Source organism: Protopterus annectens, chromosome 4.part0, assembly GCF_019279795.1.
Source record: "Protopterus annectens isolate FY-2018-M chromosome 4.part0, PAN1.0, whole genome shotgun sequence".
NCBI classification, from domain to species: Eukaryota; Metazoa; Chordata; order Ceratodontiformes; family Protopteridae; genus Protopterus; species Protopterus annectens.
In genome coordinates this window covers 844,345,791-844,367,490 of record NC_056733.1, presented here as the reverse complement: position 1 = coordinate 844,367,490, position 21,700 = coordinate 844,345,791, and the positions used below count along the sequence as shown (strand labels likewise).

General features: G+C 35.1%; 1 protein-coding gene across 1 annotated transcript in view; it reads right to left on the bottom strand.

Moving 5' to 3' along the window:
• The window catches only part of USP43 (ubiquitin specific peptidase 43), a 2,684,284-nt gene that overhangs the window by 2,380,153 nt on the left and 282,431 nt on the right, over positions 1-21,700 (bottom strand). Inside the window, exon 2 of the mRNA XM_044068791.1 lies at positions 7,360-7,497. Coding sequence (XP_043924726.1) covers positions 7,360-7,497 — 138 coding nt within the window. The remainder of the gene's footprint in view (positions 1-7,359; positions 7,498-21,700) is intronic.

The window sequence follows — 21,700 nt, the reverse complement described above, 5'->3', positions numbered from 1 at the left end:
GACATTTGGGTGATCAGTGCTGCTTTATCTCAGTCTAGCCCTGATAAATAATAAATATGTTTATCTTTTTTCTTAAGCAGATGTGGAATCCAATTTTGTTCTCATAAGGACAATTTTTATGCAAAAGTAATCCCAGTTTTTGGAAATGGATGATATCCTCAAAACGATTCTGGAAAGCCTTCAAATCCGCAGTGCAATGGCTATGCTAGGTTGTGCTCAGCTGCGGAAGAGTAAAAATAGGGTGCAGTTTATAAATGATAATCGTTTAGCTCCATATGGTAACCATGCATGCATTTATACGCGGGAAGGAGTCTAGGCTGCTGCACCTATATCTATCTATATATAATCTGCATCTATGTCAGTTGATCAAGTTTTGAGAAACTAAAAATTCATATCGGTGAAAAGATACGATTGAATTTCCAAAAACCCAAACATTAAAAAAAAACACAAAAACCCCTCAAAAATCTTTTTTACATTTTTGCAGGAGGGCAATCCCCCTGCATCCCCATGTTGGGGCCTGCAAAATATATATACCATCTCCAAGATTGCACTTCACTGAGAACAACATTAAATTTCCTGATCCTCACTGTACTGTGATCTCCACTCAAAAGCTTTGAGTTTTTGGAAATTCTAAGATATCATCTCACCGATATTAATTTTGAGTTTTTGAAAACTCATTCAATTGATAGGGATCCTTATCTATCTCTATATATATATATATATATATATATATATATATATATATATATATATATATATATACACACATAGCTACACGGTCCGACATCAATATAAATCAATATTCTGTGATTATTTTTTGATTTAACAGTGTCAAACATATTAGTAGTTTATCCCAAAAAGATCACAATACAATGATTTTGCTTATTAGATTCAGTCACTACAAGAAAAGTATTGCCTTTTTACCCAGAAGAGAAAAATATCAAAGAAGCACTCAGTGTTCAAATAATACACTCTAATCAACTTGAACAGATGTGGGGTATTATTAAGTACATTTATGTAAGAAGGACTAGTATACATCCTAATGGAAATTAAACCAGTTCTTGATGCTACTGTCTAGAAGAAGACAACCTGATGTTTTTATTCAGTAAGAAAAAGTGTACTGCCTGATGCAAACAAGAGGACAATTATGGGGAAATTAATAAACTATTTTATGCAGACTAACAGTGGAAGCTGGACCATGTATTGCTAGCAGGAAGACAATAAATCACAGAACACTAAAAACCTCAAGAAACTGATTATTGATATTTGTTGTCAAACAACATGACATTCATTTAGTCTGAATGCTCGTCTAGAATCATAAGATCCCATCATAGATTAGCAGTCTTGCGATGTCTGTAATAGAGGTGGTTAGGTTATCAAAATCACATTTAAAAATGCATGCCTGTGCTCATGAAAAGTGTCTGACCCCCCCCCTCCCCTGGTAAGAAAAGAATCTCTTACCAAAAAGTTGATAAATATGATACCATTTTCAAGCTATCTGAATCTGTTGCCTCTTGTTTGCTTGGCAACTTTAAAAGCAATGCTTAAAATATAAATGCAATGTAAAATCACACATTTCACATCAGTGTAAAAGGCAGATACATTCACAATGTGTTCCAATCAAAAATACAAAGTTGGTAGCACACCCTACATGTAAATTTCCCATGGAATGTACTTGTATCACTTGTATTCTCAATCTGTGCCTCACCTTCCATTTTCAGTCAGCAACTATTGGTTGGTTTCTACCCAATTGCATTTCTGGAATAGCTAGTGTATATAATTGCAATAAAGGCACATAATGAGCTTTTGAATCTGGTGTTATTTGTACCTCGGTTATCTTTGTTCCCAAGACAAATGCTCAGCTAATAAGCTAATATTGGCTCATTTATATTCTTAGTTTGCTGACATATAACTTTATATTGTTATCAAAAATAATAATTTCAGGATTCAAGGAATATATATAATACATCCAATGAAAAGGGTTATCCCATTGTAGAGACATTGTTTATGGTTATTCTGCATGTGATCCATGATTAACTGGCTTGCACTTACTTCCCCAATCCCACTTCCATAAAGTTACCCTTCCCGAACTACCTTTTCATTACCTGGCTTGATTGTAACATCACAGTTTATGCAACCGCTTTTCATGCTTTCAGAGTATTTCTCTTACCCAATAGCTGAGCATTTAAGTAAGATGTATGGAAGAGAAGTCCACACATTGCTGGTACAGGGGTTTGTTGTTCCCATGCAAAAATTATAAGTCATAATTCATTATTAGGCTTGCCATAGTTTGGGGAGGGGGTGGTTTTGTAGGTTTCTGGACTGATGAATTTGCATCAAATAGTTTAGAGCTGATACATTTTTATTTACCCTTATTTGTAAGTATTTCTTAGGTCATATACCTGCTGCCAACCAAACATGCTAAAGCTGTGCACAGTCTTGTTGTCAAATAAATTTAAACTCTGTCTGCAAACTACTGGTTATTACCCAAATGAATGTTTGGCTATTTTTCTCTTCGCTAGTTTCATCTTTCTATTCTTGAGTGTTTTGGATCTCAACCTTGACAGTCAGTTGTTGCTTTTATTGCACCTTGAAGGCACAGTTCATACACAAAAGAGTAAAAGAACCCCTTCCTTCAACTCACACACTTCCAAAGTGCCCTGTACCTGTCATTACAGATGCTACACGTGACAAAACAAGTAGACCTGGCAGTCAAGGATGATTTAATGTTCACAAAATGGCTGCCTGTTATGCACTAAAATGTATTAAGCACTCAGAGTAGCATCAGTTAGAATTACTTCTGCAGTTTTTGGACTCACATGATAAGAATGTGAATGTGAATAGTGGTTCTCTAAGTCTGAGAACATAAATAATGCTCTTGAAACAAACTGCTTTTTATGCTCCACAGAGACAAACTTTCAAACAGTGGAAGCATGGAGTTAAACGTCTTCAAAAACTGGATTCCTGATATAAACAAAAAAAGGAAAATATGATTCTCTATAAGATTGTGAAAGCAACAGGTCAAATTTCAGAGAAAGGTAAACCTACCAATATAAATTATTTTCTGATTTTTTTCATGATTCGGTCTATTTCCATATTTATAACAACACATGCTAACCTATATGCTTAGATCCCTCACAGTTATAAAATGTCTGATTGATATACTTAAGGCATGATGTGTCATTATCTGTGCATAACAGGGATGTCTGTAGTTCCAAGAGTAATATTTTCTGAGTTACCCACCTAAGGGATAGCCATAACGATACACCAATGGCTAAATACAAACTTGGTGATTGGCACATTTTTTTCTATGACAAAACAACTTCTGAAATTGGGTAAATAAAAACATCTTAGATGCCATGCACTGCCTTTTGTCACTGGGCTGGCTGGCCTTGCTTTGACTAGAGTACTTTGCCATCAAGGACAACATCATTACCACTTAAAAATAATAACAATGTTTTTTTACAAAAGTTTTATTCACTAAGGTCCCTCCAAAAGACACTGTTGTGAGGCTGCCTACAAACACTGGCTCAGTCACATAATGCCCTCTGTAATGCTTTTAAAAAAGAGGGCAGAAGGTAAAGTAAAGTAGGAAAATTATGCAAACACAGAAGAAATACAAACAAAAGTAATCATTTCCAGACTGTCAGACTTCTGTTGACTCAGCTTGCTAAGTAAGAGTATTGCAATGCAAAGTACCATGGATGTGCAAACCTTTGAACAAGAAAGACATTAAAACAGTGAAAGCATTACATGCTTGACATTCTGGCATTAGATTCGGTTCACCGCTTTGAAGTAAATGCTGATTCATAAATACTGCAAGCAGTTCATCCACCTGGTAGCTGAATCAGAGTTACTGTGACAGAGACAGAGAGATGGAGAGAGAGAGAGACAGGAAGATAATGACAGAGAGACATAAAGTCACATAAAAGCAGACTGAAATAATCTTTAGCAATACCATTCCCCAAAGATGACAAATTTTATAAAGCCATTGCTTCCTGTCACATTAACTTAGTGGACCACTCTCAATGAGCAAAGCAAATGTCTATCAAAGAAAATATTTTGCATCAGTCCATCATGGGAAAACTAGCTAACTGTTTCAGCAAATAAAAAAGGTGCTGCTTTAACCCACAGAGAGGCTTAAATGCTAACTAGTCAGAGATAAGGAAAAAAGGTATAAATGTGCAGTTCAGATAATCATAATGTTAGAGGTATAATAAGTCAGTGCATTATTCAGTAGAAATCATTCCTTACTGTTGTCTGATATTTAGAACTGTAAAAGCAATGCACCTTATGTTTTTTTTTTTTTTTTTTTACATATAGTATAACATCCAGTCATTTGGTCATTCCAGACCCTTCAGGAATGAGCAAGCTATGATGGAGATGTGCAGTTTAAGATTTTGAATCAAATTTATGCCATAAGAAGTGTAAACTTATAACTAGTGTGCTGGGCTCCCTGGAATCAAAACATTTATGCTCTTGGATGCAAAAATGTGTATATACTACTACTTAGGTGATTTCAGCAGTTATAGTGACATACCCAGGAAGGCAAACATTAATAAGTCCTGAAACAGATAACCCGTACACTCGACATGATAGGAATCACCGAAAAAGTCAGCAGATAAGCACTCCATCTAGAATGTCAATACAATTCCCGCTGAATTGCTCGTGGATACTTTGTTACCTCATAACCACTTGTATTATAAGCTGACATCCAACAGAAAACTTATTCTTGCTTGATTTTACGTAAAACATCTCCTCAGAGTGGTTAAACCATTTGTTTGAGGAATTTATAAAGTGCAGAGCTTTCTGTTATAACAATTTACACAGTAACTAGTAATCTATATTTTAAGTCAGTCACAGCTGATCCATGACACAAAGTGCCAGCTATAGCTAAATGATATAACCATATGACACGTAATACTTTTTCTTTTAAACGAACCAAATGTTTTTATTACAGTTAATTAATACAATCATTTTTATTTTTTTTATTGGTTATTTTTGGACAACCACAAAGATCCACCTTTCTGGAAATATCTGGTCGGTTATATTATTGTAATTTATGATTCTGTGCTCCAAAGATGCCATTTAATTTTTTTTAAAAGGCAAAGTCACAACCATTACATAATATCCTCTGTGAAATGCATTTAAACAGCAAGCATCAAAGAAATGCACTACACTGTTAACCTCAGCACAAGATATACACCTGAAGAACAAAATCATATCTCTGGCATGAAGATGGTTGTCATCTAATTTTAGATGGGCAGCACAGATGAGGTGGGTGTGGTGGAGCACAGATGATAGAATGGATGTAGGAACAGGGAGTTACAGAACAGAATAATATAGACTTTTTTTTTTACTTTTAAGGAAAATGAGTGGATTAAGATTGATCACTTCTGAGTTCCATAAAGGCAGCAAAGTTACACAGGAGTAAGTTGTATCAGCAATATTCTTCATTTACTTAATTAAATATGGGTATAAATTAGAGACGGTGTCAGGAGAATGTATGCAGGAGGCACATAAAGTTAAATAACTCCAGGGCATCTTTCTTTTCTCCACTTTAGAAACTGGACAGTGCAGTCACAACACCAGCCAGAGTCCCACAACTGAAGAGCAAACATTGAAGGGCAGAAATATTTTTATATGCAGGTAGGTGTTTGCATGTTATGGTGAATGAAAGAATAAACCATGATAACTTTAGGAAACACTGGTAGATTAGAAACCTACAAGTGTGGGACTGAGCAGTCCTGCTTCACAAGATATACTTACGTCTAAGTTTGGGTAGAGTAAATATCCCTCCACTGACAAATGAAACAAGAATAATCACTTCATCCCATCAGTGTCAAGGGGAGAGTAAAAAAATTATTTTAGGGATCCTGCATGTGAAAATTAAAAATGAACAACAGGGCACTCATGGGGTCATTTTTTATTGTTTGAGATTGGCAAAACAAATGTAAAAGCAGTTAGTGCATGTAAAAAACAAAACCTTACACTCACATGAAGTTAGAGTTCATCCCCAAATTATTTTTCTCACTGCAAAGTGTTCTATGTATAGTTTACTATTCTTTTGTACCTTTTAGTGTTAGTTTCACTTTTTCGGACATAGGTCATTAAGGTCCCATCATCTTCTTCCATATTTTGATTTTATGCTATTTCTCAAAGGAATTTGTCTCAGCCTGTATGACACAGAGGAGATCACACTCCTTCGGTAATTTTCAGTAACATCCTATTATTTATATCCTGCAACTGTATCTTGCTAAAATAAGTAAAATGTTATAAAGCACATATAACAGGTAAAGTAAAACTTTTCCACAGTCATTTGTGAATTCAGTAAAAGCACATTAGAATATGATGCGGCTGTATGATCTAATCAAAGTATATATCAATTAAAAACAAAAAGTAAGAGATAATGCTCCAATTTTACATGTCCCAAGAACAATTAGTAGCCTGCTAAGGATAGCCAGCTACTTCTTATAATTAGATAGCCAAGTATTGTCCATGATTCCTGCCTCATTTTTCACAATCACTGGCATTTTAAGGAATCTCATTGGCCAAAGTTTACTTTCACTACACTGATGCAGTCCTGGTGACATTTAAAGTCATATAGATAAAGGCATCAACATTAACATTATGGCCTGTACCGCTCAGTATCGACACAACATAAAAAGCAAAACAGACATAAAGTATGCCAATATTGTGAAATAACTGCAGGTAGAACACCTTCATACAGAAATTATTTCTCTGCCTTGCTTACCATAAACTTGTATGCCACACTCATATTCTGTGCTGTCACAACATAGCTGGCAATAAAAGAAATGGTGAACTGAAAATGCAGAATTCTGTAGGGAATAAGGCAATCAAGGGGAAGCAATCACGTTTTTGTGGACACAGTGGGGACAGGGAAAAGTAGGTGCACTGTTCATGCCACGATATCAGACCAGTTGCAGAGATGATGGCATATGAAAAGCAAAACATCAAAGCATCATTGTCAGGCAACAGAGAATGTACAAGAAATCCAGTTTAGCAGGTACAATCTAACATGGAGAGTAGAGAAAGGCATATCATACTGCTGAAAATTATCACAGAAAAGCATAACAAAGATTAAAATATACAGGTTAATGTAAGGTGTTATAACACAGGGCTCACAGTAGCCATTAATGGAATGGCTAGAAAATTACTTTGCTTTATAAAAGTTCAGTACCATCTTTACAAAGAGCATTGTCTCTTTCATAACAGTATGCAAAGTTAATATTTTGTATTATATAAGCATCATTTAATATGAACTAAAAATAATTTGAAAACTAGGAAACTAGAGAGCAGCATAAAGAGATCATGAAGAAATAGCCATCACAGGCTTACCTTTCCAGGTGTCTTGGTCTTCTTGTTGGGGGATGCATCGAGGTCCTCATTAACTCGATTAAGCAGCCACAAAAGGAACTCCAAGGCATCATGCTGAGAATTGCCACGGAACTGTGCACTGTACTTTGACACTGTGTTCTGAAATGACAAGCAGCGGACTTAAAATAGTGTAGCTCAAGTGCAGAAATTCTTAGTGAGATTAACCGCAAACCTGTGAAGGATTATACAGTAATACACTGACGTTAAATGCTTTATGCTGACCATAGACAAGGAGTCTCCAGGTCTGGATATAAAGTGTGTAAAACAAGTTCATATACTCACTGCAATTGCACAGGACAGTTTCAGCAAAATCTTAGGGATATTACTTGTCAGTTAGGTTTATATATCTGTAACAAGTGACCAGAAACCTTTGTGTTTTGTACTAATCTGCAGTGTTGTCCTACATTGCTTACAATTATGTACATTGTTGGTATACTGTGATCACCAGAAACACCATTAGGTCAGAAAATTCTAACATATACATAGTCTACAATATCTTATCTAATGCTTGTAACATATTTTTTGTATAAACTGTGAAGATTCCTGAACTGTTTAAAATTTGTAGTATTTAACTGTATAACAACTAGTACCTGTATGTTAGTAGTCTAGTAATCTCTTGGAGCTTATCTCCCCGGGACTCTACTGAAAATGGATATAAATCCAGTTAGACTATCCCGGTCAACAAATGTAAAATAAATAAAATAAAAATAAAATATGACTACTACAATAAGATGTTCTATCTACATTTTCATACAACTGCACTTCTAATATTTTGTGTCATCTTGCTTGTGAGAAGCTGGGAATGAAAAATACAGTTTAGAGGGTGAAAAGAAAGACTTAATGTGTTCAAAAATCAGTAAAATAGATATCTTAGATACTCTAAAAATCACAGCACTGACAACCTGCATGATTATGCTTAGGATGTATGGTTAAACACTAATGGTGATTATATTAGTTCTAGTGTCATCTAATACAAAATAGTTGATGTTACAAATCACTTACTGCAATGAAAGTCACAAAAACAGCATTTCTGCAGGGTGAATTATCTTCCCCCCCTTACACTTCCCACACAACTGCATTTCTAAATATATTAACTGCTGGAGTGTACAACACTGAAGGCAAGGAGAGATTGCTTTATCACAAGAGCTGTGCAGTCTCACTATCTTCAGTGTAGACTTTTCAGTAAAACAAAGAGAATGGCAAATATGGCCAGTGATTGTTACTATAATTTTTTTGTAAAAACTCTCTTCAACAAACAGTGTGAATCCAGTTGATTTATTCTACAGGCTAAGGAAGTTTGCCCAGAGAGTGCCATATACAATAAAGCACGATGGTCTGCCGGGAATTCCTGGTCCCTGACGAGTCTGTGTATACTCTTAATTTAAAAAAAAGGAACTGAAGTGCAAAAAAGCCTAGACATAATTAAAAAAAAAAAAAACAATTACATCAAAAGAGTAGGCAAAAATCATGGACACTGTTGTAAAGAAGGACACTTTTCACATTTGAAATTAATATGTAAGACCTGCATAAAGTGATTACTGTCCCTCCTTACACCTGCGGAAGTGTTTTAAGACTGCCAAATGCTAAGTTGTTCTGACTACTACATACTAACCAGAGTTAATAACAAATAAAGATAGGCAAAAAGTACAAAACTGTATACATTTAATACAAGGAAGGACTGGTTTCTTAGAGTTCAATTTGTATTTAATACACAATAGAGGTGCATGACAGAACTGATGCCAACTAACTGATGGCTGAAAAGGTGTTTTGAACATAATTGACATACCTCTCAATTGTACCTCAGTATGAGGAACGTATCTCATTTGGGGTCTTAAAAAGTTCATGTTCCTCAAAGTTCCTCAGTGTTCCACATTGAAAGACTCTGTCGCACATTCAGTGTTAGGATTTTTTTAAGTGAAATCCATGGTAAATAGAAATGAATCATATAAATTCATTAAAATATCTTCTTTATAAATAAAACCAGCATATTTTAACCATCCTATGGCCTTCCTAAGTGAAGTTGTTAGTAAGCCATTAGTATGTGTTCCACATTTTGCCCATTTGTTCCACATTATGAGGGCTAGTGTTCCTCATTTTGGAGATTGAAGGTTGAGAGCTATGATAATTGGTTGTCTAAACGCTGGGGGCTAGACACCAGAAGAGCAAGATAAGTCAGTTCTGCAGCTGATAAAGTGATTAAGCCAGTATAATTCAAAGCCAAATTAGAACAATTGCAAAACTAGTGACACATTTGAAACATATTGGTCATGTTCTAATACCAGAGGGACAGAAAACTGATCCAGATACACAAAGTCCAATTTTACAAATTTCAAGGTCAAAAAGGATTACTAAACTACTAAGAAAGGTTTACAGCAAGATATTGAACACAAGTAAGAGTTTTGAAATACCCAAAAACTACTCATGCATGGTCCAATCTTAAAATATTACTACATGAATAAGCCTGTTCATAGGTTCATAGGTAGGTACTAGGCTATTGGCCCTAGGGTCTATATAAGCCTAGCCAAAAAGGTATCCTTGCTTTCGCTACCCAAGAAAATTATTTTCCTGTGCCCCTGTCGAGCAGAGCCACAGAGGTGATCCCCGGAGTGAATTTCCTATCTCCCATCCAATCATCAAGACTTTTCTTGAAGAGTACCAATGAGAAGCTTTGTTTGATATAGACAGGTAGTTTGTTCCAGAGTCTGGGAAGTCTGTGGGACAGGAATCTATCCCTCCACATGCTCTGTTTATGGTGGTGACAAGGTTTAGGTCCCTAGAGCGTGTAGCTCAGAGGGATTAGGATTTCTTTAAGTGGAGCATGTCCAACAACTCTGTTGTATCGCAAGTAGCTGACACTCAGGATGGTATAGAGCTGTGATCCTATAGCTGAACAGTCCAGTTGCAAATGGGTCTACAGCATTTAAAGATGCAAAAAGAAATACGCTCAACTAGAAAAGGCACAATTAGTGATGGTTTACAGATATGATAAGTCCCATGAATATATATATATGGAAAAAAGTTCAGTTAGGAACAGAGCACAAACCTTTCCTTCCATACTCAGAAAGTCTGTAGATAAGACACCTCCTAGCCTCCTAGACTGGAGGGAATGTTACTTAACCTAAAGAAGTTAAGATATGAAATACTGTGGTGAACAGAGAATGAAATACATATAGCAGTTACACTAAGCAGTGTGTATTTACCAGGAAAGAATGAAGACAAGATAGAAAAAAGTGAAATTCAATGGGTAATACTACAGTCAGCACTGACACATAAAAAGGTAAAATAATTTCAGGGGTATAGTGTTGCTGACTTAGAAATGCACCTACTGAATGATGTTATGATAAAAACCGTCCACAGCAAAAATCACTATTAAGGAACGAAATTTAACCATATTTGTCTTTCAATGAAAGAAATACAATTATGTCAAGGGACTGATAATCAGATCTGATAGAATAAATGTTCCTAATCAGCTGAGAAATGAAATGCATGGGAGGATATAGGAGTCACATTTCTGAATAATTAGATGCATCTAAACAGCAAGATATGCATTTTGGTCAGGTATGTCAATCCAAACAGAAAGAGATTTACAGACTAGTACCATCTGCAAAATTTATCATAACAACAACCCAGAGGAAGAGATGGTAGTGTATACAGTCAGAGACCATCTGTGGAGCCACATGGCAACAGATTTGTTTCACTACAAACAAGACAGGTATGTCATATGTGTGTATTAATAGTCACTGAAATAATCAGACTGACAGACACAAAAAGTGTAGATGTGATTACTGTTTCAGAGTTTATATTATTAAAACAAGAGATGTGCAATGCTGTCATACCTGACAGTGTTCCACTATACACGTGTCAGGAACTCAGAGGAACTCTCCATGAATGGGAATTCAGATGTATAACATCCAGTCCACATTATCCCTAACAAAATAAGTAAGTGGGAAGAATTATCCATACAGTGGAATTTTTATGAAAAAGGGTTGACAGCAGAAAAACATAAGGATTATCGTACTGCAATTATGGAACATAAGAATGCTCCACAGCAGGGACTCAGTCTCTCACTAGCTCAATGGTTAATGAGCAAAAGTATGAAAAAGTAGATTACCTGCTGTGAAAAAATACAATGTCGTAAACTAGGGGAGCTGGCAAAATCAGCCATGACTGAAGATGTCCAAATGCTTTCTAGAATAAAAAAAGAAACAGCAAAACATGACACCCAGCATGACACACTCAAGAGAGATAAGGGTCCCTGACTATGTAACAAGGGTTCCTATCATGTGATCGAAAATCGTAAATGGCGAACGTGTATTTGGCAAACCCGATTGGTCAAAACGTCGAAACATTGCATGTGTAACACGGAAATCGCCGTAGGGAATATTTTCCCTTTACTTCAATGCAGTGCGATCTCGGAGTAAGAATATTTAAGTAGCGGGGGTGTGGGGGTGCAGGGGGGCTTGCCCCCCTGCCTACAGCATTTAGGTAAGTATAGTTTTTTATTTTTATTTTTTTATTATATTTTCGAAATTTCGAACATTGCTCATATGGTGTCGACCATATGGTGTTCGATGTTTGAAACTTTCGAAAATATAATATAAACCCGCGTAACAACTGTATCAGACGTTGTTTCATTAATCAAAATATGTTTTTGTGCATCTTCCTGAATCAAGTCACAGGTTTTATCTATATGCTAAGATTATTTTGTTACAGCTTCAGGTTAGGCTATGTGACAACATGTATTTGTAGGTGCTTGTGTATATATATGTATATATATATATTTATATATATATATATATATATATATATATATATATATATACACACATATATATATATACACACACACACACACACACACACACACACACACACACAAACATGCATCTATATAATACATACATAAAATATACATACCTATATATATATATATATATATATATATATATATATATATATATACACACACACACACACACACACACACACACACACACACACACACATACACACAAAAAAAAAAAAATATATATATATATATATACATACAAAATATGCACATATTATATATATATATATATATATATATATATATATATATATATATATATATATAAAATATATATCAATTAACCAGGCAGTGCATTGGGCAAGTAGGAAGCTGAGATAGGCTCTTCAGTGGTCCCATGAACATCATGCCTAATGCCTCAGGTGGGAGGTTGGCTTAATGGTTATGGTGCTTACCTTACAAACACAAGGTGCAAGGCTTGATTTTCATATGGGGTAATTGGCTAGGCTTAAAATGGCCCACAAGGGCAGTTAGCCTAGTATTAATCTATAAACTTATGCAAATAATCAGTAGAAATGACTGTGGAAACAATTAAACAAATGATTTCTTATTTTGCTAAATCAGGTGACAGGTAGAAAGGAATACTGCTGAGAGATTTTGATCTGAATGGGCATATTTCTTTAAAACCCTGTTTAAATAAAAAGAAAGTAAATGCATGTTCCTAAGATAGAATTTGAATAGTAGGACATATGTTTGCTCAATATTTATTTATTTATTTGTTTGTTTATTTATTTATTTATTTTATTCTAATTTATTTTATTTGACATTTGGTTACTGGGAATGTCCGACTGGGTGAGAAAGCCATTTTCAATGGATTCCCGGGGAGAAAAGCTCTAGTACAAAGAAGAATAGTAAAAAAAGCTTCTTACAGTATTGAACAGTAGCATGCAAGCATAATACAACCATTCATAGTAACAGAGAGTAACATACAAATTAATACAACATACAAATGATAACAGGATTCAGGAAACTGGGATACAGATGGAACTCAGATGAAACATAAACAATACATTTGCAAGAGTTCAAAGTATGATTGACCTTTTTATACCTTTATCTAGAGAAATTGTTTGTCGTACTTACATATGAAGATATTTACATGAAAATAGGTGTTGTAAGGAACAACTAGAGAGAGTATAAAGTTGATCTGAATAAAATGGGTATAATACAGAGATATGCATTTGTGGAAAGGAGTTTATAAGTGGAGGCAAATGAGATACAGATTCGGTGGAAGCTAGATTAGGTATAGAATAGAGGATTTTGAGATTAGGTAATACAAAAATAGGGTATGAAATGGAGAGGTCAGTGAGAGCTGGCAGAAGAGAAGATTGTGGTAGGGATAATCAGTAAAAGGAAGTTAGTGGAGGGGTGGGAAAGGGAAAAGGTCAAGAAAGTAAAGGTGGATAACAGGATGAAGGAGGAAAAAAAGGTGGAATGATGGAGGCTTAATAAAGTAGGTGGTTTTCAGCTTGGTTTGCAACAGGGACACTTACTTGACTTGAGTAGTAATTTTTTAGCTTTAATTCAAATTTCTTGAGATATAAGGTAGTTCTAATGTCTAAGGGTAGTACGTTCCATAATTTGGTCACTGAATTGGAGTAAAACATTATTTGGCAGTTTTGTTTGGTTTATATAGGGCTAACAGATACTTGTCTTCGGAGCAGAGAGATCAATTGGGTATACAGATTTGGAACAAAGAAATTATGGAAGGACAGGTTTCAGAAATATAGATAATTCTGTGGGCCATTTTTAATTGCTGGTGGCTTAGTTGTTGAGGTAGCTTAAGTCAGTTAACGGAGGTAAGAGCAGCACAATGATGTTTGTAGAACGGTAATCCTGTTGCAAATTTGGCAATTTTATTGTAATAGGTTTCCAGCTTATTTTGTAGTTTAGTTTGGAGGTTGGTTAGTGTGGGGGACACCGTATAGTAAGGAGGGTAGTAGGTATACAGAGGCCAGTGTTCTTTTAGTGGCTGAGTCTGTGAGATTTTTGTGCCTACATAACATTCCTGATTTGGGGGGTGTTTTTTTGATGGTATTATGAATATGTAGGTCAAAGGTTAGTTTATTGTCTATTGCTACCCCTAATAGTTTGGCAGGTGGAACCACTTCAATTTCTGTATTATTATGATAATATATTTTAAAGTCAGTAAAGTCATTTTGGCATGGAAAGAAGTAGTTTGGGTTTAGTAGGAGTTGTACATTATTGAGCCGGGTTTCTGTGCATGAGAAGGCAGTTTGGGTTTTCTAAGGTGCATTACATTCTTTGAAGAGGAAATGACAGTTGAATCATCAGCATGTTGGGTAAGGGTGCTTTGCAGGAAGCAGAATGGAGGTTATTTATGAAAATTTTGAAATAAATGGGTCCTGGGATACAGCCCTGTGGGACTCCTGTTTTATTGGTTAGATATTGTGAGACAGAGTCTTGCCATTTTACACATTGTTGTCTTTGAGATACATAGCTTTCAGACACTGCCTGCAAATATTCCTTTAATGCACCAAAAAAGCACAAATTAAATAGCAAACAGCCTACTTCACCCAAAACCCTTCTTAAGACATTTTTAAAAAACATTTTAAAACAAACAGTTATATAATAATAATGAAATAAAAATAAATACATAAAACATGAAACAATAACACACTCATCATAATTTAGAGCATTATTTAGAGCAATGAACAATGTGACTATGAGAGGAGATATAAAAAGCACACACAGTCTCTAAAAACGCGACGGATTATAGAATTTTACAAGCATAGGGGGGAACCAGGGTGACCTGGTCCCCCTTTAAAACCTCCTTTTTGCAAAGGAAGTTTTTTTTACTGTTTTTTTTTAACATTTGATTGGTCTTTTTTTATTTATGTCATCATTTGTGTGTATATAACTTGTTGTGTTATTTTTTTTAAAATGTCTGAAGGGTTTTTTTAAAGCGCTAACCTGTGGATTATTTGGTGCATTAAAGGAATTCGTATAGCAGTGTCCTGCCTTTCTTTTGTCTGCAGTTTCATTTTTGTCAGGCGGACTTTGGCATTAGTACGGTTATTTTGTTTCTTAGATACATAGCTTGAAAACTATTGTAGAGAAGTGTGTTTAAGGCCTAGGATAATAGTTCCTGCAAAGGTTTGGGGTGAGACACAATGTCAAATGCCTTTGATGGCTCAAGAAATATTGCTGAGGTAAGATGGCCTGAGTGTCTAGCTTTGTTGATTGTACCTGTAAAGGATATTAGGGCAGTTTTTGTACTGTGCGCTGATCTAAAGTGTGTATTAAGCTTTTCTGCTATTTGAGGTGGGGATTTGTTTGTGACTGGAGCTGGGGATTTGTTTGTGACTGGAACAGGATATTGTTTTGATCCTGTGTAAGCAATGATGAGATGGTGAACCAGAATATTTTTGGATTACTTTTGTGGTAAGATAATTGCTGAGTAAAGTACCATTTTTTGTCAGGAGTTATAAGTTTCTTAACTTGGTTATGCAGTTGCCTATAGTTTTGTAAGGATAGTTTTTTGTTTTTCTCGCATTCTTTCTAGGCTTTGTCCCTGTTTAGTAGTAATTGTTTTGTGGTCTTTGTAAGTCAGGGTGCATGATTGACATTAATTAATTTAAATTTAATTAAAAAAATTAAGCAGCAGTGACATTTAATATCAGAGATATGGAAACTGACTAAACATGAATTAAAACTAGCAATAGAAGCCTAGGATAATTCTAAAGAAGTTTATTTTATCAAAAAAAATGTTATTTATATATATACACATATATATATATATATATATATATATATATATATATATATATATATATTAAGAAATAGAACCCAGCAATTGAGTGACCTAATCCTAAATACATTTCCCAGGCTGATCCAAAAGATATTGCAAAGTTACTTTTACACAGATTTAATGATCACTTTATTCCCGAAACAGTCATTGAAATTCCTCAAGATTCTTGACTTTCATACATCCCATAGGATCACCAGGGGCAAATCTTGGCTGTGCTACCAAAAACTAATAAAAAAAACTTCTTCTGTGGGCCCACATAATATATGTGGATGCCCAATAAACAGTAGCAGACCTTTTGTTTTTATTATATTTTAAACATGCTGGCTAGGGTAGTGCACTAATTTCAGAGAACCACTCGTTGGCAGAACATATATCATAATGTGAATATCTCTTGCAATTGTTTAATTAAGTCTATACACACAGTATGTGCTTAAGGTATAGAAAACAACTGTTTTAATGCCCTTTTACAATGGAGCCTCCTACCACAGCCCCCAAGAACTTCAAACACATCCATCGAATTAACATAATTTACAAGGATATGTAATGCATAATCTTTGACTTCATAAACTGCAGTATTCAAAGCCTCATACAACTGTAGTCTCAGTTTGGTTTTGTCAAAGGTAGGTCAAGTCTATTTAATTTAGTAAACGTATTTGAAAAAGGTCACAAAGGCAGTAGATAGGGGTCATTCAGTCGATAGACCATAAATTAACCTAACCAAAGCATTTCACACTTTTGCATTGTAAATAAGATAAATGACCTGAAGGCAGACCCTTATGTGGTGATACAGGCTGCAGGTTTATAGAACCCCCATAATTAAGGTAGCAGGTGGCACTTTAGAAAGTAAGAATGTAACAAGCAGAGTACCCCAAAGCTCAGTGCTAGGGCTCCTACTTTTGGGCATGTACTTTTCTAACCTCCATACCATAAAATCGGGTCTACGGTTAAACAGATCTGCTGAAAACTATAAGCTAGGCATTATCATTTACTAACTTCCAGATGTAAAATCACTATAGCAAAAACTAATCTTAATGAACCAACCATGTGCAAAAAAGAACTTACAGTGAATGCAAAAAATGTAGTATTGTCACATTTGGTAAACACCCCTCATCTGCAGCTTATGTTATAACCAGTGACCCACTCCAAATGGACTCAGTAGATAGGGACCTTGTTACCTGGGTCAGCAATTCCCTTTCCCCTACATAGACCACGTAACAGCAGTAATCAGGAACTCTTTTCAGTCTAGCCCAATTCATTTCTAAATTCATCTTATCCACATTAAAATAAGGCAGTTCTCTTTATTCAGTCCTAATTAGTCCAATTATAGAGTACAATGCCTCTTTCGGCATACACTTAGACAGACATATTGTGCAGCTAGAAAAGCCATTAAGGTTCCCAGCTAAAAAGATTATTGGTCTAAAAACCCATAGCTACCAAGACAGGGTTGATGCCATATTCCTATATGAAGTCTTTTATATGCTTCTAGTAGGAGATTTATGTCTTGCATTATATGCCATTAAACACCCTACTATACCAGACCTTTTTTTACTTCCCTAAGGCCAACAGCTCAACAAACACTCAACATAATGATCAAAACCTCAACTGGTACATAAATAAAACATTGGGGGACAGATTTATTACCTACTGCTTACCCTGTAACTGGAACAAGCTACCTTTTTTTTTTTAATTCTTTTTATTATAATTCTTTTTCAAAAACACACATAACAAACAAAAACACATAAAATTCGCACACCACAAGTTAACAAAGAAAACAATTATATACAATTGTTCATAGCCCAAATACAACAACCATTATAAATGCAATGATCTAAAAGTGAATGCAGGATACATAGAAAAATTATGACATAGCATTTCAGGTTACTAAATGTGCAAAAAATGAATTCCAAAAGTTTTCAGAATGGTACTTACGATTCCCTTTATAAAAGAGGAATTTCTGAGCCTTTATATGTCTAAAAACTAATTCTTTTAAACCTACCCATGACATTATTGTTTGGTTCTTCCAATGGAGAGAGATATAATATTTATTAAAAATGAATATGGAAATCAACACCCTATGTTGAGACTTAGAAATACCAGCTGGAGGTATATGTAGTAGAGCATACTGCCATGAAAGTGTTGATTTCTCGTAACCCATCTTTCCCAGGATCACTCTTAGGGCGCACCACAGTCTGTACACACATTTACAACTCCAGAAGATATGGTATATGTCAGCTACATGTTTCTTACAAAATGAGCAAGAGGCTGGTGAGTTAGGTTGAAATTTATTAATAATTGCTGGGGTTAAATATGCATTATTTACAATCATAAGTTGCGTATAGGCCAGTTTTTTGAAAGGGATATATTTAGAGCTTAACTTAAAAGATTCTTGCATAACTGTAGCAGATATACTCGGGTCCTTCTCTACCCAGAACTTGGAAAATACCGGTGAGTTATTAGTTCTGATCGAGACCAAGAGTTTGTAAACATTTGATATAATCTTCTTCTTAAGCATAAATAGTTTCAGGATAGTTTTGGATGTCTCAATGTCCTCCCTGTTTAGCTCTGGAAATTCCATATAGGGCTTGATTAGATCTAAAATCTGTCTGAGTATTAATGTATATTTGTTAGTTAAATTAAAGGATTGTCTAATTTCAGCGAACTTCAGGTGTTTGATTATGAAAAAATCCACAATATATTTGTCTTTAATAAGGGGAAAGTTGTCTAGATTTAACATGTTACCACTCAATGTTAAATTCGGATTTAAATGTATGGGTTGGAGTGAGGAGAAAGCGTGAAAAAGCTTCATGGACGTTAATAATCTTTGAAATGTCAAAATATTAGATTTGAGACCACAAATTATTTTATGCCTTTCTAGATTCTCCTTACTCAAGAAGGGAAGAGCCGATGGGTTAAATTTAAGGGATCTGACATAATTAAAATACAGAACTACCCAGGACGGAGACCAAACTTCAGAATTAATTTTATAGTTCGCTATATTCAGAATTCTACTACTCTGAATGATATCATAGTATAATTTGAAGTCAGGCAGAGATATACCTCCTAGGTCCTTCGGAAATATTAATTTAGAATAGGATATTCTCACAGATTTAGGTGACCAAACAAATTTCGAAAAAGTTGAATGCATTTTGTTGAAGAATTTCACCGGAATAATGGAGTTAGTGGCTTTAAAAATATAAAGGAACCTAGGCAGAATGTTCATCTTAATTATAGTTGCCCTCCCCAGAAAAGGAAGCTTAAGTTGTGCCCATCTCTTCAGGTCCCCTTGTACCTCTGTCCACAACTAGGAAATGTTTTCCTGGTAAGCTAATGTTTGATCAACTGAAAAAGAGACCCCCAAATAATGAAGATTTTGTTTAATAGGTATGTCTTCAACCAAACAGCTAATAGGATAAGGTGAAGTAATATTTACCAGGAAAATTTGGGATTTTACTTTGTTAACTTTATAATTGGCAAACTTAGAAAAGATACTAATGGAACCCATAATCTTTCTTAAGTCAGAATTCGGTAAAGATAGGTAGATATTTAGATCATCAGCAAACGCCAAAAAAGGAATATTAGTTCTAAAAAGTCTGGAGATAGAGTGATGGGTTTTCTGCTTAATAAGAAGAAATAGGGGTTCTATATACAGATTGAATAGTAAAGGAGATAGGGGGCATCCCTGTCTTGTCCCATTAACTATGAAAGTTCTATCAGTTACAGAATTATTTATTTGAAGCATTGTATACGCTTTATAATAGATTGTTTCAATAAGTTTTACAAATGAAGCAGGAATATTAAAAAAGGGTAGGATGGTTAGTAAGAAGTTCCTACTCATCCTATCAAAGGCTTTTGATGCGTCTATCGCTAATGTATATAAACGGTAATTCGAAAGAGAGGAGAGAGTTATCATAGCTTCTAGAGCTACTGTATGATCGGATGTCTGTCTATTTCCAATAAAGCCCGATTGTTCTTTGGAAATTATGTTGGGTATTACTAATTTGAGTCTATTTGCGAAAATTTGAGCTAAAATTTTTAAATCTACATTAATAACAGAGATGGGCCTATAGTTCTCCGGTTTGGTAGAATCAGCTTTACCTTTTGGAATAAGTATGGTTTTAGAAGCATTGAAATGTGGGTCTCTTATACCATGTTGAATAATCTGGTTATAGGTCAAATAGAGCACTTGTGACATCTTGTGGGGAGAGGACTTATAAAATTCTGCCGTAAACCCATCAGGACCTGGAGCTTTATTTAGTTTTAAATTCTTGATTACTTCTAAGATTTCTTGTGAGGTGATCTTTCTGTCCAAAATATGGTATTGATCATCATTTAATCAAGGAAAGGACAACTCTTTAAGAGTATCAGCAAGCTCTGCCGAGATTAAGGGGTCATTAGGAGAGCTATATAGTTCGGAGTATATCTTTTCAAAAATTGTTATAATATCCTGAATTTTATGATAATCCTTATCTTAATAGGATACTTGAGAAATATAGTGTGACGCCTTATTTTGGTTTATTAGTCTGGCAAGGAATCTAGAAGGACATTGCGCCCAGTCAGAGTACTTGGCCAACATTTTAACTTCATGAAATGAGAGGTTATCCACCTGCAGAGATAGATATTCTTTTTGCAACCCAATTACATGGGATTCTGTTTCCCTATCATACTTCCGTTGTAATTTATTTTCCCATATCGCTATCTTTTTAATCAAGTCAGTTTCCCTTTTGCAGTATAATTTCTTAAAGAATGAAGCTTTGTTAATAAAAGTACCCCTAATCACAGTTTTCGTGGAGGCCCATAGTATGTCAATAGGTACCTCTTGGCTCTTAGCTGATTGAATGAACTGATCTAGGTTGTCCTCTATGATCTCAGTGATCCCTTCTTTTTGAAGAAGCATGGGGTTAAGTTTCCAGCACAATGGTCTATTTTTATTGCTACCCCCTTGCTTATATTCTAGGAAAAGAGATATCTTGGAATGGTCGGAAAGGTTTCTATTGTCAGTGTGAAATTCAATTTGACAACTAGCGAGGTCTAATGAGAGCAGGAAGAAATCAATTCTGGACCATCCCTTATGGCAATTGGAAAAGAAAGTATAATTTACCTTATCAGAGGGACTCTTATGGGATAAGAATGGATCAAACAAATTGAAATCATCTTTCAGTTCGGCTAATACTGTTACTGCATATTTATTATATCTTGTATTTGGGTTTGACCTATCAATAAGAGGGTTTTGTACTGAATTCCAGTCCCCACCTATAATATATAGATGGTTGGGGAAAGACGAAAGAATAGTATATACATACATATAAAAATTTTGTTGGTTGTAGCATGGGGAATAAATATTCAGCAATAGGATGGGTTTATCTATTGGAGCTAGCTTAAAAATAATGAGACACCATCTGCCCTCCTTATCCGAATCCCACTTAATAATATCAAACAGGAACTTTTTCTTTACTATTATAGCCACACCTGCGCTACTCGAGCTAGTTCCAGAATCAATAATCCTTTTCACCCATGGACGCCTTCTTTCTTGGTCCCACTGGTGACTGAGTAAATGTGTCTCCTGGACAAGTAAGATATCTGCTTTTGTTTTATGTAGGACGTGCATAAACAATTTCCTCTTTTTCACCAGTTGTAGTCCATTAATATTCCATGAATCAATAACTACCATTCAACTGACTAGTAAA